The sequence below is a fragment of the Astatotilapia calliptera genome, chromosome 9, assembly GCF_964374335.1.
Source record: "Astatotilapia calliptera chromosome 9, fAstCal68.1, whole genome shotgun sequence".
In the NCBI taxonomy this organism is placed as follows: Eukaryota; Metazoa; Chordata; class Actinopteri; order Cichliformes; family Cichlidae; genus Astatotilapia; species Astatotilapia calliptera.
The window spans coordinates 8,282,451-8,294,738 of NC_137430.1; the positions used below are offsets into that span (position 1 = coordinate 8,282,451).

The 12,288-nt window shown below is 44.8% G+C and overlaps 1 protein-coding gene across 2 annotated transcripts in view; it reads right to left on the reverse strand.

Moving 5' to 3' along the window:
- nrp1a (neuropilin 1a) overlaps window positions 1-10,386 on the reverse strand; it is a 61,570-nt gene extending 51,184 nt beyond the window's left edge. For both annotated transcript variants that reach the window (XM_026179152.2, XM_026179153.2), the window contains exons 1-3: window positions 9,847-10,386; window positions 8,152-8,611; window positions 6,710-6,884 (exon numbers count right to left, since the gene is read on the reverse strand). In XM_026179152.2, the coding sequence (XP_026034937.1) occupies window positions 6,710-6,884; window positions 8,152-8,218 (242 nt within the window). In that variant the 5' untranslated portion in view covers window positions 8,219-8,611; window positions 9,847-10,386. The remainder of the gene's footprint in view (window positions 1-6,709; window positions 6,885-8,151; window positions 8,612-9,846) is intronic.
- Window positions 10,387-12,288: the final 1,902 nt, after the last annotated feature.

The window sequence follows — 12,288 nt, forward strand, 5'->3', positions numbered from 1 at the left end:
CTGAATAGAGAGCCCTGTGGTCGCCGAGACCACCCCCTCCCACCTGCTGCTCCTTGTGGATCTGTACGCACCGTGGCGTTAGGACAACAAACAAGCTGAGCAGGCCACATCAATCAAAATCACGGGCCCCCTTTCAAGGTTAGACCACTGAGTGAAACGTGTCTGACAAGCCCGGCCACGCAGCATTAAAGCGTCTAGAAGTCCCTCGTCTATTCAACTAAAGGGCCTCCTCTCCTTCCTTTTCTCCTCTTTTTCTTACATTTTCTTACAGTTAATAGATGTAGAGAGCCGAGATTACCAAATGTTCTCCTGTAATCAGGAGTCGCTCTATTCGGCTCCCTTTTTTTCTTACAATCTGTTTTGGATAAAGAGGTTGAAAAAAAAGCATAAGGCTGACATATCTAAGCTGTGTGGGCCGCAGCTCCACTCCACAAGAAACTTCCATATAGGGGAAGCTTGTACTGGGTTGGAAAGAAGAAAGAAAGAGCTGAGCAGTGTGCCAGGAGCAGCTTAGGGATAGTAGACCCTGGCAAACACAAGGAGCTCACTCCCACACTGAGATGACAAACAAAACGGGCAGACATGTGAGACGCTGATGCTTTTGTGCTGTCACAGATATGTGACTGCTGACTTGAAATCTGGAGGTTTGTTCATGAGCCCGGAGCTTGTCGTCTCCCTTCCCCCCCCCCCTCTTTCCCTTCCCTCCCTCCTTCCCTCATCCCTCCTTTCTCCCCTTCTCCTCTGCCGTGAAGTGGACCTGCCTCCTGCTGTGAGGCAGAGTGGCTCACCTCCCGGTTGTGGTTAGGTTGTTGTGCATGAATCAACGTGGTGACAGAGCAGCAGGGAGGATGGCAGATGCCACGGCCAGAAAGCTTTTCAATCAGACTGCCCTTCCAAGCTGCTGCCAAGGTGAAACACTTCACCGGTGGATGAAAAAAAAGACCCTGAACCCCACGGTCACTCTCACTCGCTCGCACACGCATACATGTGCGAGCACACATGTGCCCAGACCTACTTTAATCCCGCTCATTAGCTGGGGAGTAAGCCCTCCATGTTTAAGAGAGATGAACAAGGGGAAGAAAGAGAGTAATGAGAGTGAAGGTCAGTGGTTTTCTGATGCAACATCTCTGTCTGCTGTCTGTTCTGCTCTGCCCTCCTGTTAATTAACTGCGGCTTTCATTTGCTTTTTGCTTTAAAGGCTCACCTGCCTCATTAAGAGTTGCGTTTTTTGCACCGAGAACACTCGTCTGGGGAAGTTCTTTTTTTGAATCCTTGCTGGCAAAATAAGGCTCCGTATAATTACAGTGAAGTCCAAACAAGACACATTCAAAGTGGATTGCCTGCTCTTTGAGATGCTGCTGACAAGCTTTTTTTTTTTTTTCCTAAGGCGCAGTGTTTCAATGTAATTTCGCCTCTGATTTGATTTCCATTGTTATGAGCTGTAGGAGTCTGTTGCTGCAGAGAATATCAGGTGCACAATTTGAGCTGCCTTTGTCAAAGCCGCTAGTTAAAAGAAGCGGTGTCGCCCTACGCACTCCATTTTGCAGCGCCGATTTCACGGTGCCAATTTGACCTCCCCTACCCCCACCCCACCCCAGCATGGATGCTTCAGTGACATGCACTTAAAAAAAAACACACATAAAGAACAGAGTGACAGCAGAAATAAATGCCCTCTAACAGGCTGTAAGTATCTCTAATAATCCATGTCAATTTAGAGACCCAACTGGCAGCACTGTGGATCACAGCGCCTCCTTTCAGAGTTACCACCGCCACCACCACATCACCACCTGCCAACAGAACATTTCTGTTGCATTCCTGTTTTTTTTTCCCGTTTTAATTATTTTCCTCTGACGGCTACTAAACAAACAGTCCACCTGTGGTCCTTTGCCTGCAGTTACCTTGCACAGCCAGTTTTGAGAAGAATAAGCAACACTTGTTGCACGTATGAGCTGTAGTGTCAGAGCAGCGTTTTGTTGTTGTTTTTTTTAACTAACTTTTTGTATTTGCTTAACTGAAGTCTTTCCCTGCACAAAAGACACTGGTGCTCAGGGGAAAATGAAAGCAACAATGCTGGAAAAACAGCAGAACAGCTTCAGGGACTGCGACACTCAAGCACCAACACAAGGGCTGGTTGTTTCAAGGTGTTGCAGCCCTCTTCCAGAGACCACGCGGGGAAAAGCAATGCATGTGTGTTTTGGATCTCATAAGATTTGATTTTTCGTGCTATGATAACTTTGTATTTTTTCCATCCATTTTCATGTGAGCATCAGAATTAAGTACGAATCTAGTAAATGTTATGTTTGTTTGTTTTTTAATGAGGAAATCATAGTACAACTTGTATAGAAAATAGAAGCATTCCTCTCATGTAGTGGCCCTCTGTGCAGGCTTGTGCCTTGGCATATGCCACATCCATTTTTTGCGCCTCGCCTGCAGCTGCAAGATAAGTTACAGAGTGATTGTGAGGTGGGTAATCAAAACAAGCAAGCAGCAGCTAAGATTAAGGGAGGAGCCCTTGTCCCCCACCACCACCAGCCGTGAAGCTCTGCTGGTCTTTATACTGTAGCTGCTGTGTGCTATTAAGGCTGGAATGGTAACAAGGGAATTAGGGAAAGTGGCCAAGAGGATCTTGTCCCTAAATCCCCTTCTGTCCTCCACTCTCACTTCCTAGAAACAGGTGGCAGTTACCTTTGTTGGACACTGTGCCCATGTTGAGTGGAGTTAGTGGGATTCCACATGACAAAGAAAGAGCCATGGTTACAGGGTCAGTTAATACCCCCACCCCCCACTTCCCCAAGTTCCTGTCACCTCTGGAGCTCTGACTTGGTCTCCATGCCACAAGGGGTAGGATGCCTATTATAAAAGGGACATAACAGAGAATGTTTGTCTTCCCAGCAGGCCAAGCAGCTCTGTGTGTGTGTGTGTGTGTGTGTGTGTGTGTGTGTGTTGTCAGGGGTGGGCATAAGGACAGAAAAAGGAGAAAATTATAATTAAAAAAGGAAACTTTTCCAAGCTTACAGGCACCTGAAGATTTGAGGGGGAGCTCGATGACTTTTGAACTTTGTGTTGAGGTGGGATGTTTTCGATCTCACGCACAAAGAGCTGCTCGAGAAGGCATTCCTTGAATATCTCCTCCGCTTAGTACCATCCTGTAATACGTGTCATCTGAACCCCTCCTCATGCTAATCTGCACGTTGGAATTTCAGCAAGGTCTCAGGAAAATACCAGGGAAAGGCAAAGAAAGAGGAGGCTGTGTCTCCTTCTCGTTTTTATCCCTCTCTCTGTTCTAGCATAACTTCGACTAGCTTACAAACTGCAAGGGAGCTCTCAGTGAGCTGAAGACAGAAGAGCTTTTTTGGAGGGGGTTTGTTTTCTTGCTTTTTTTTGGTTTGGTCAGCAAATCCAATGCTATCAATGATTCATAATGTTGTCAGGAGTACATCATATCTCGAGAAAGTTGGCTCCCCTCCTCGACTCAGCAAGAAAGTAGGAGGAGGAGGAAGAGGAGGAGGTGGAAAGAACAGCCTCCAGCTTCAGATGAAATATTTCTAGGTCTTGGTTTAGATGAGTTTAAAACTAGAAACATTCACCAGATTTACTTGAATCTCACAAAATAATAATAATAATGATGATGATGATGACACGAGTCTGTTAATCAAATATAAAACCTTCCCATCGCTTCTTTAGATCCATCTCCACTTATACCTCCCCACGACAGAGCTAGTGGAGCCAGATGAGCCTGACAGGCCTTATCAGATAACCGTGAATAAAGAGAGAGAATAGGTGCGCGGAGCGAAAGCATATCTGTTTACTCCAGCTTTTCACTCCGGCTAAGCTCGCTCATTCCGACGACTTTCAGATCGAATTGACTTCAAATATTTGCCTTGATGCGGGCTGCGCCTTTGCCTCAAACTTCATTAGCTGCGTGAGGCAAGTGAGGGCAGCTCCAGCTCCCCCCAACCCCCGCCCCCATGAAAAACTCCACTCTGTGAAAGTCTACAACGGTGCGTGAAAGGTAAACACGTTCTGCATTCAGAATCGCAGGGCTCACTTAGTCGCCTTATCTCCGTGATGAAGTGTTTTCCTCCTCCAGCTCGCAGGATACAGGCCCCTGCACTTCCCCAAACAAACCTGTCAAGGGGAGCGAGCACGTGCAACAACAGCAGCAGCAGCACGGCAGCCAGGCTCCACTCACAGGGAAGGCTGTTTTTCTTTTCTTTTCCAGGAGCACCACTTTGAGTGCTTCTTGTTTAGTTTGCTGATAAGACCCATGTTGGAGAACATGTGGTGCATGTGTGTTCCATTTGCCCACTAATTAGATTGCAAGGCAGTGCACTGAAGCATGCATTGTAACCCCACCGCCTCCACCTCCACCCACTCTGCAGGTCCATCAGATAAGGAAGCCATTCTGGGCTCTCATCAGTTTCCATTATGTAAAGGGTTGACTTGGTGAGTGGGGCTCCAAGAGGGGCTCTGATGGTTCAACACAAATCGCACCCAACCCAACTACTGTCTGCAGATACATGAGTCACTTATGTTCCCTCACTTATAATCAAGTTACCCATGGACATTGCCATGTCAGCTATTAGGCCAGCAATCAGCCTTCACGTTGCACAGTGCCATAGTTTTGAAATTAAGGAGGGTGGAGTGGAGTGTGTGTGTGTGTGTGTGTGTGTGTCTGTGTAGAATATGTTACGAAGTAGAAGCAAAGTCCCATGAAAACCACTCCATTAACAGCATTAAAAATGAAACGGCACACCGGGTTAAAAATAGGAAAAAAGCTGTGGGTTAGGCTGACCCCATTTTCAGGTGCAATCTCTGTGAGGCCCACATGAATCAGAGAATGACTCAAGTCATCTGTTAATTTTTTCTTTCTCCTCAGGACAAGCAGGTTATAGCCTCCTAACCACTGCAGACTGAGTCTTCTTCAAACGTAATGAGAAGCAAAAGAAAATCAGAAGCAGCAACGAGGCGCTCCTGACACCCACTGCACAACATTCATTTGCTGACAAATGTATGAGCGACCGGTTAACTGGAAACCACCAAATTTGTGGCTGCTAAATGAAAGAGCAGTGCTAATTTGCAAATGACACATCAGTGGCTCACTAAGCTCAATGTCCTCCCTCCTTTCAAAAAAAAAAACCTTCCTTGCTCCCACAGCAACTCTATTCTCCTTGCTGCATGTGTTTAGACACAGGAAATTCATTCCTGACTAATTTGATTAACATAAGCATTGTCACTGCTGCCCCTACTCCTACTCCAGTCCCTTCCTCACTCTCAGTTTCTAACTAAGGACCTCAGACAGCTTAATGGCCTCCCTGGTGCTGAAATCGAACCCAAAAGAAGTGTCAAAGGAGCACCCACACTCCAAAGGACACCAGCATCTGCACTAAACCCCTGTCAGCAGTAAAGAAAGGCTAAAGTGGGATTTAAATCTGGGATTAAAATAAATAAATAAATAAAAGAAGCCTGTAAGCGTATACACTGGGGCCAATTCAAGGAGCACAAAAGAAAGTGTAGGGTCCAGGTTTTGGGTGGAGCGCAGATACAGTAACAGGATCCAGCAAAGCCCTCTACTCTCTGGAGCCCTGCAGCGTAAACAAACAGCTGAGACAGAGACAGGGCAGAGGCACCGACACACGTGCACACACACACACACATACACACAAAACACCACATCACACACAATCAGACTGAGGCAGTCTGCCCAGGCAAGGCTCACCTCAGGGCACCCACACTGACACTGGCTCATCACATTACTGTCTGTCTCTGGTTTCATCGGCTTAAACTATCTATCTGAAAACAGCTTAGCCTTTTTGCTGGATGCAACAGCTCACAGCTTACAGGTCAAATAAGGATCGGTAAGTAACCGTCGCTGAGAGCGCCACCTTAAAAGAGTGTTTTCAGTAAGTTTGGGGTGAGGTGGAGGGGCACTAGTGAAAGTAAATTTTAAAAAATCCCATGTCAGCCAGATAATTTCACTTTGTTCTGACTTTATTAAAGTGGTTGTCTAATTAAAACAAGCTGTTTTTAATGCAATCGCTTCTTTTTCTTTCTTTGTTTAGAAAGTAATTGGATTTCGAGTCACTGGTTTACTGCTCAGACACTTTTAATAGACATTCTTTTTTTCATGCAGTGCAGAAAGTAGCCGCAATTAAATGCCTCTGCTGAGGTTTTGGCCTCTTCAATCCCCTCCACTTCCCCCTTCCCCTCGCTCTGTCTTCTGCAGAAACACAGCAGTTCAAATCAGTATTAAATGCTGGTGACTTCACTCCACAAAGATGAAAATCAAGGACATTCCAAAACCAAATGGCAGGAGCGAGACATTCCTACTCCCCTATGTAGTGCCAGACCTGGATTACAATAACACAGTTTTCACTGAACCCACCTCCGACACTAGATGGCGCAGTTTCATGAGCAATAGACATGAGGGGAGAGGAGGAGTGGGATTCAGACTGGCGTTATAGACAGCACTGTAACAGTGCCTGTACATCAAATATAAATAAACATAAATCTGTAGGTGCTTCTTCCACCGCCAACAGAATGAAAGCACACATTTACTGTTTTTGGCAGAGGTCTCACTGTTTTTTTTTTTTTTTAATTCCCTATCTTTCGATCAAATTGGGGCCCCCGGGGACAAAATCTGCCTGAATGAACGAGCGTTTGTATTTGCACATGTGTTTTTCATAGAGAAGAAGCGCGGTGCACGTACTTGCACTCCCTGTCCTCCAGATCAAAATGCGGATTGAAGTTGATGAGGATCCGCTGGTGAGGACCAGGCGCCGAGATCACCCACACGCATCTCTGAGAAGGGGGATAAGACGTGGGGTATCCGGGCGAAGTGAGGTAGTTGGCGGTTGAGATTCTGATGTTGCCTCCACATTTATCTGGAGCGGGGAGGGGAGAGAAAATAAAAGAGAAAAGTTCTTAAAGGATACGGAAACAAACGAGAGTGATACATCACTGGCAGCTCAGAGAGACACAATAGTTTGGACTACTACAGCGAGCTTTACAAGACCATTTCTTTCACACACAACACACTGTAGACAAATCATCTTCTTCTTATAAATAACGTTTTGGTGTAAGCGTGGAGCGAAAATGTTGTTCCACAAAACCAGACCGCTGCTCTGCGAGATGTTTCAAACATGCTTATCTATCTGTAGAGTGGAAAAAATAATCATCTTTTACCAGATTGCGACTCTGCAGTGAGGGTTAGTCAACAGCAGAATAATGCAGTGATGGAAAATTATCAGTAACGAGCGAGTGAAATTCACTTAGTCGTTAATTTCATGCTGTGACATGCACACGCTTAAATTACACTGCCACACATTACGAGGGGAAAATGATAAGCCTTTGCTGACTGATCCATATAACACAAAGGACCGAACAAGAAGACGCCCTTTTATTATTTACTGTTTATTTATTTTTATTATTTGCAGTCATTCTCCTTTAATCTTGCATATAAAAGTACCCCCTCGTTAAAAAACAAAGTTCCTTTTGCTTTTATTTCTGTGTTATAAAAGCTCATGTGTGCTTTCCTAACGCATTCCCCCTCCGAAGTCTTTCACAGCGGAAAATAAAAGCTGAAGTGAAACAGAACCTCCGAGAATAGAAACCGGGAAAGTTGTGCAAGCCGAGCGTTTGGGCTGACTTTTTGAACTTCATCCTGACTTAGAAATTCTTTACCAGGAGCACAAGAACCCGGGTGCCCTAAAAAAAGTAGTTGAATTGGTTTAAAAACTGCTTAATTGTTGGAATTAAGTCTTTTAAAAAATATCTGCAAAGAAAGCAAGTATTCAGGAGTATTTTAATGGAATTTGGTAGAAAATATTTGAACGGAAACAAGGTAACAACCCTAACGCGCTGGACAACAGGAATATCAAAGAGATCCCATAAATACAAGTGAAATCATATAGCAGTAAAAACGGTTTTAACGAAGGCTACAGATAAGTGTCAGTGAAGTCACTTTACTAAGTCTGTGTGGAAATAATATCAGAGGGGTTTTCTTTAGGCGTTGGTAGAATGAGCAGGTGAGCGCCTTGTGAGTTTGCCCGGAGATCAGCGAGGGCTAATCTTTAGAAAAAACACCGGGATTAGTAGCTTTGCAGTGTACATAAAATCTGTATTTATAGAGAGATCAGATGTCACACTTACCGTTTTTGAAAGCCTTGGCCACCGAGAGGATTCCCATAAACAGGATAAAGACTAATCCACAATGCATCCTTGTTTTATCACCAGGAAAAAAAAATAAAATTACGTGTATATAGATATAAAAAACAAAAACAAAAATCCTCTGAAAATAAACTCCTCCAGAAGATGTTTTTTTCCTCAAGGGAAAGTATTCTTCTCTCCACTCTGTCCAACAAATAAAGCTGAAGTGTCTCTTAACGAAGTTAGGAGTGATCTGAGTGCGGGCTCAGGTCGCTGGCATCCTGTCATTCAGCTCCGGTTTCCTCTCGCCTGCGCCGTCTGCTCTCCACTCTCCAGTGCCGACCTTGCCATATCCTCTCCAAAAGAAGCCAGAGCGCAAGGCGGACGAAGAATCAGCCACTCCAACCCTGTCTTTTGCGTCCTTGGCCCTTCAGAAGGTGCCCGGGCAGGATGTAATCCTTGGCTGTGGAGTGCACAAAAAACAAAACAGCACAAACGTGAGAGGTGAGCAGACTATGAAAGCGTGTCGCCTCCGTGCGCACTGGACATTCCCCAAAAGTGTCTAAAAGCGCCTTATCTGACACAATTAAGACTCCGAAGGCACGGGTACACCCCTTTCCCCCAAATTGTGACCCGCTTTGCTTCAATAGGCTTAGAGTAGAGAATGGGAGAGGTTGGTGATTGGCTTGATTACAAATAGCCAACCTATGTCTGAGAGTCTTTATAAGTAAGGAGAGCGGCACACTGAGTGTCAGAGCACCAGCGGTCCGTTAAGTGACACTACTCTCTCTCTCTTGCTCTCTCTCTCCCTTTTACTTACTCACGCTCTCTTCCGCTCTCTGTGACAACAAGCAGTCTGACATTAATGCAAAACGTAGCGACACAACACTACCCCCCCCCCCCCCCCCCCCCCCCCCCGCAACTATCTGAGATCTCGCCATAAACAACAGCAGCAGCAGCAGCAGCGGCAGCAGAATGCTACTCCTGGAGGACAAGCTACCACTCAAGCCTGGATTTTAGGCTGTATTGTAGAGGGCATTTCCCCGGGATGTGGTCATTAGCTTGTGTGTGGGACCGATGCCTTTATGTGATAAACCAACGGATAAACCTGATCTTTTCATCCCAAGTTCCCCTTTGTGGGTGCAAGTCCTAAAAAACACAGAAAACAGAGCTCAGATGTAAGCCAATTTACATCGAAGTGCTTATCGTGGGCCTATTTTTTCTCTCTACAAAGTGTTTCCATCTTTCTTTTATTTTGATTTTATTATTATTATTTTATTTGCGTGCCTTTTATCCACCAGGAGCTATGTAACGCTACTGTTCTTAATAACCACCCCACATCAGTGACACCATTTAGCTGGCACCCTGAAAATTTAAAAAGAAATCAATTAAAGCATAAATTACGGTGTAGCCTCGAGTCGGTTACTCAAGGCTGCCCTTACTGGGTCACACTGCACAAAAAGGAACGAACCTCAGCAAACACAGCATGCTCTACTCTAAATTCCTGCATTAAAAGAAAGCAAGCCAGTGTATGAATAACAATAAAATCGACGGTAAGATAATAAGATGGTCATATCAGCCAAATGTGTAAAAACTGTATTACATTAAGTGGACTCAAAGCAGAAGATTCCTTTCAGTCTCTCACACAAGTTAAATACATTTACAAAAAAAAAGAAAAGAAAAAAAAGCTGCATTCACCTGCTTCTTCAGGACTCGCAAACCTGCAGGCATCCAACCCTCCCCTCTCCACTTTCAACACGAGTGGAGCGGAGTGTAGGATCCGATAGGCTTCCCCCAAATCCTATTAAAATGACACCAAATCTTCTCCCGAGCTTCCAAAAGAAGCAAGCCAACGTATCCTCCCCCCACGAAAAAAGAAAAAAAAACTCCTCCCTGGGCTACACGCCGTGGAAGAATCGCACCGCAGTCCAATCCAAACCGCGCAAAGGCGCACAGCCGACACCCGGAGACACTCTCCCCTCTCCGCGTACAGACGGTCCCTTCGCCGCGGATGTCTCTGGGTCTCCCGGGCTGTTTAGCTCTCATTCACGCGCGGTCCAAACTGCAATACGACCAGCGTGTGGAGGAACAGTGTTGGAAATTCTTCAGTGAGAGAGGTGGGATAAAAAAAAAATCTACAGAATAAAAATAAAAGTCCTTATTGGTTTAATTCAACTTGTTTCCCGTCCGTCTCTCTCCGTGCGCCACCGCTCTCGGCTCCTCCACTGATGCAAATGCAGAGGGTTTGAGTCCCTTGCTAGCCACACACACACGCCCCTTTACGAGAGAGGAGCGCGCGGGCGTGCGCGTGTCGGTGTGTGAGTCTCTGCAACGCTTATGCAGATTTCATTCAACTGCCTTTCTCTACCTGCCCGTGGGCTTCCTTGGCCCCTTCGGGATGTCACATTACAAGTGAAATACTGAACCGACAACGTCTCTGCGCACGTGAGCCATCATGAAAAAAGGGGTTTTATTATTATTATTATTATTATTATTATTATTATTATTATTATTATTATTATTATTATTATTATTATTATATATTTATTTATTCATTCATTTATTCGTTCCTGAAAATGTTAACCAGCTTGATGATGAACTTATAATCCACATAGCAATGTCGCTTTAACACAATATAGACACTGTGTGGTCCTGTACAGTTTCTGGAAGCTTATAGAGGCTCGACGAAGTTGTGCTGCTGTGATCAAAGAAGCTGTGAGCTGGTCGTGAAAGACATTAGGGATGTAAGAAGCAACACTGACAAGGGAGATCAAGTTGACTAATCATGGACAATACAGTCCCTTCATTTCTTCATCCCTTTATTTTTATTATTCACTTATAATTCATGAGAAGCGAGACTTTTCCAGATCAACAGATTGTTTAGCGGAGAGCGGAGTGACAGCAAAGGTTTTCCTCATGAATGAGGTTGTGAAGTCATTGAAAGGAACTCCTCTAATGACATTTCATCACTTAGTTTTGTCAAAACATCAGTGGTCTATTCAATTGTGCAACTTTCCAGAAAGAGGAACTCAAAGCAAAGTTTCATTGTTTCACACAGATTAAACTTCCTGCATTCTGCTTCTTTTGCCCCCGAAGCCTTGCAAACGGGCTTTCACTGGAGCTCTCTCTGCTGTTTTTTGCTCAATTAACTGCAATAAGCGGAGGTTTCCGTGCGCAGGTCCGTGGCTGGCAGTTTTCTGCCCTGTAGGGGGCAACAAAGCAGGCGAGCAGCTCAGAGAGAGCAACCCATTGCTCCTCAGGCTCACCTCACTGTGCGCCTTTGAGATTGCACAGCTGTGTTTATAACCAGAGCGCACTGATTCAAGGATTTTGCAGACTTAATCATTCCATTCACTATAAATTCAGCTTACCATGCGTCAGCATTAAAGTTGCTCTCTCTTTTTTCTTCCTAGCATTAGTGGCAGCACAAGAATCTTAATATGGTGTATATTATATTCTGCTTGTTCTATGAGAAACACAAGCAGCACTTTGTTGCTTCAGAAACCTGATGTGCAGCTATACAAACTGTATTAAGATGTTTCCTGTTTGAAAAGTTTCTGTGGAACAATTCAGCACAATAAGCTCGCAAACCTTGTCCGTTATTATTTCTTATTCCTAGAGAGAGACACAGCAGGAGGAACAAGTGGCTTTATTCCCACCCCGGCCTCAGTAATTCTCTGTCTTCCTGATAACACAAATGCTAAAACGGTGCCGGGCATCTGTATCAAAGGCAGCACTAACTAGCCTTTCGTGTCTCCAGGATAACACAAGGAACAATGGCTTAGAGTCATTTCACAAGGGTGCCTGTGAGTGCCATATCTAAAATGAGCTGGGGGATTGTAAAGGAACAATAAAAGAGCCATTTAAAGGATTTGCTTCTTCATATATATCCTCACTAATCTTTAGTACAACCTCGATGAATAATTAGCTCGGGTACAAAAGCAGACATCTTATGGCTCCTGTGAGTAGTGGACTTGATTTCATTAGCCTGCCCTTTATTCACCAAAGTGAGTGAGTCCAAGTGAAATGTACAGACTCAAAGCGTCTGGCACAACGTCAGAGCGAGCACTCTACCTCAGTGTCTGATTGAAAAGTCACCTGTTAAGATTAGCTTGAGAATTTGGACATGGTTTCATACTT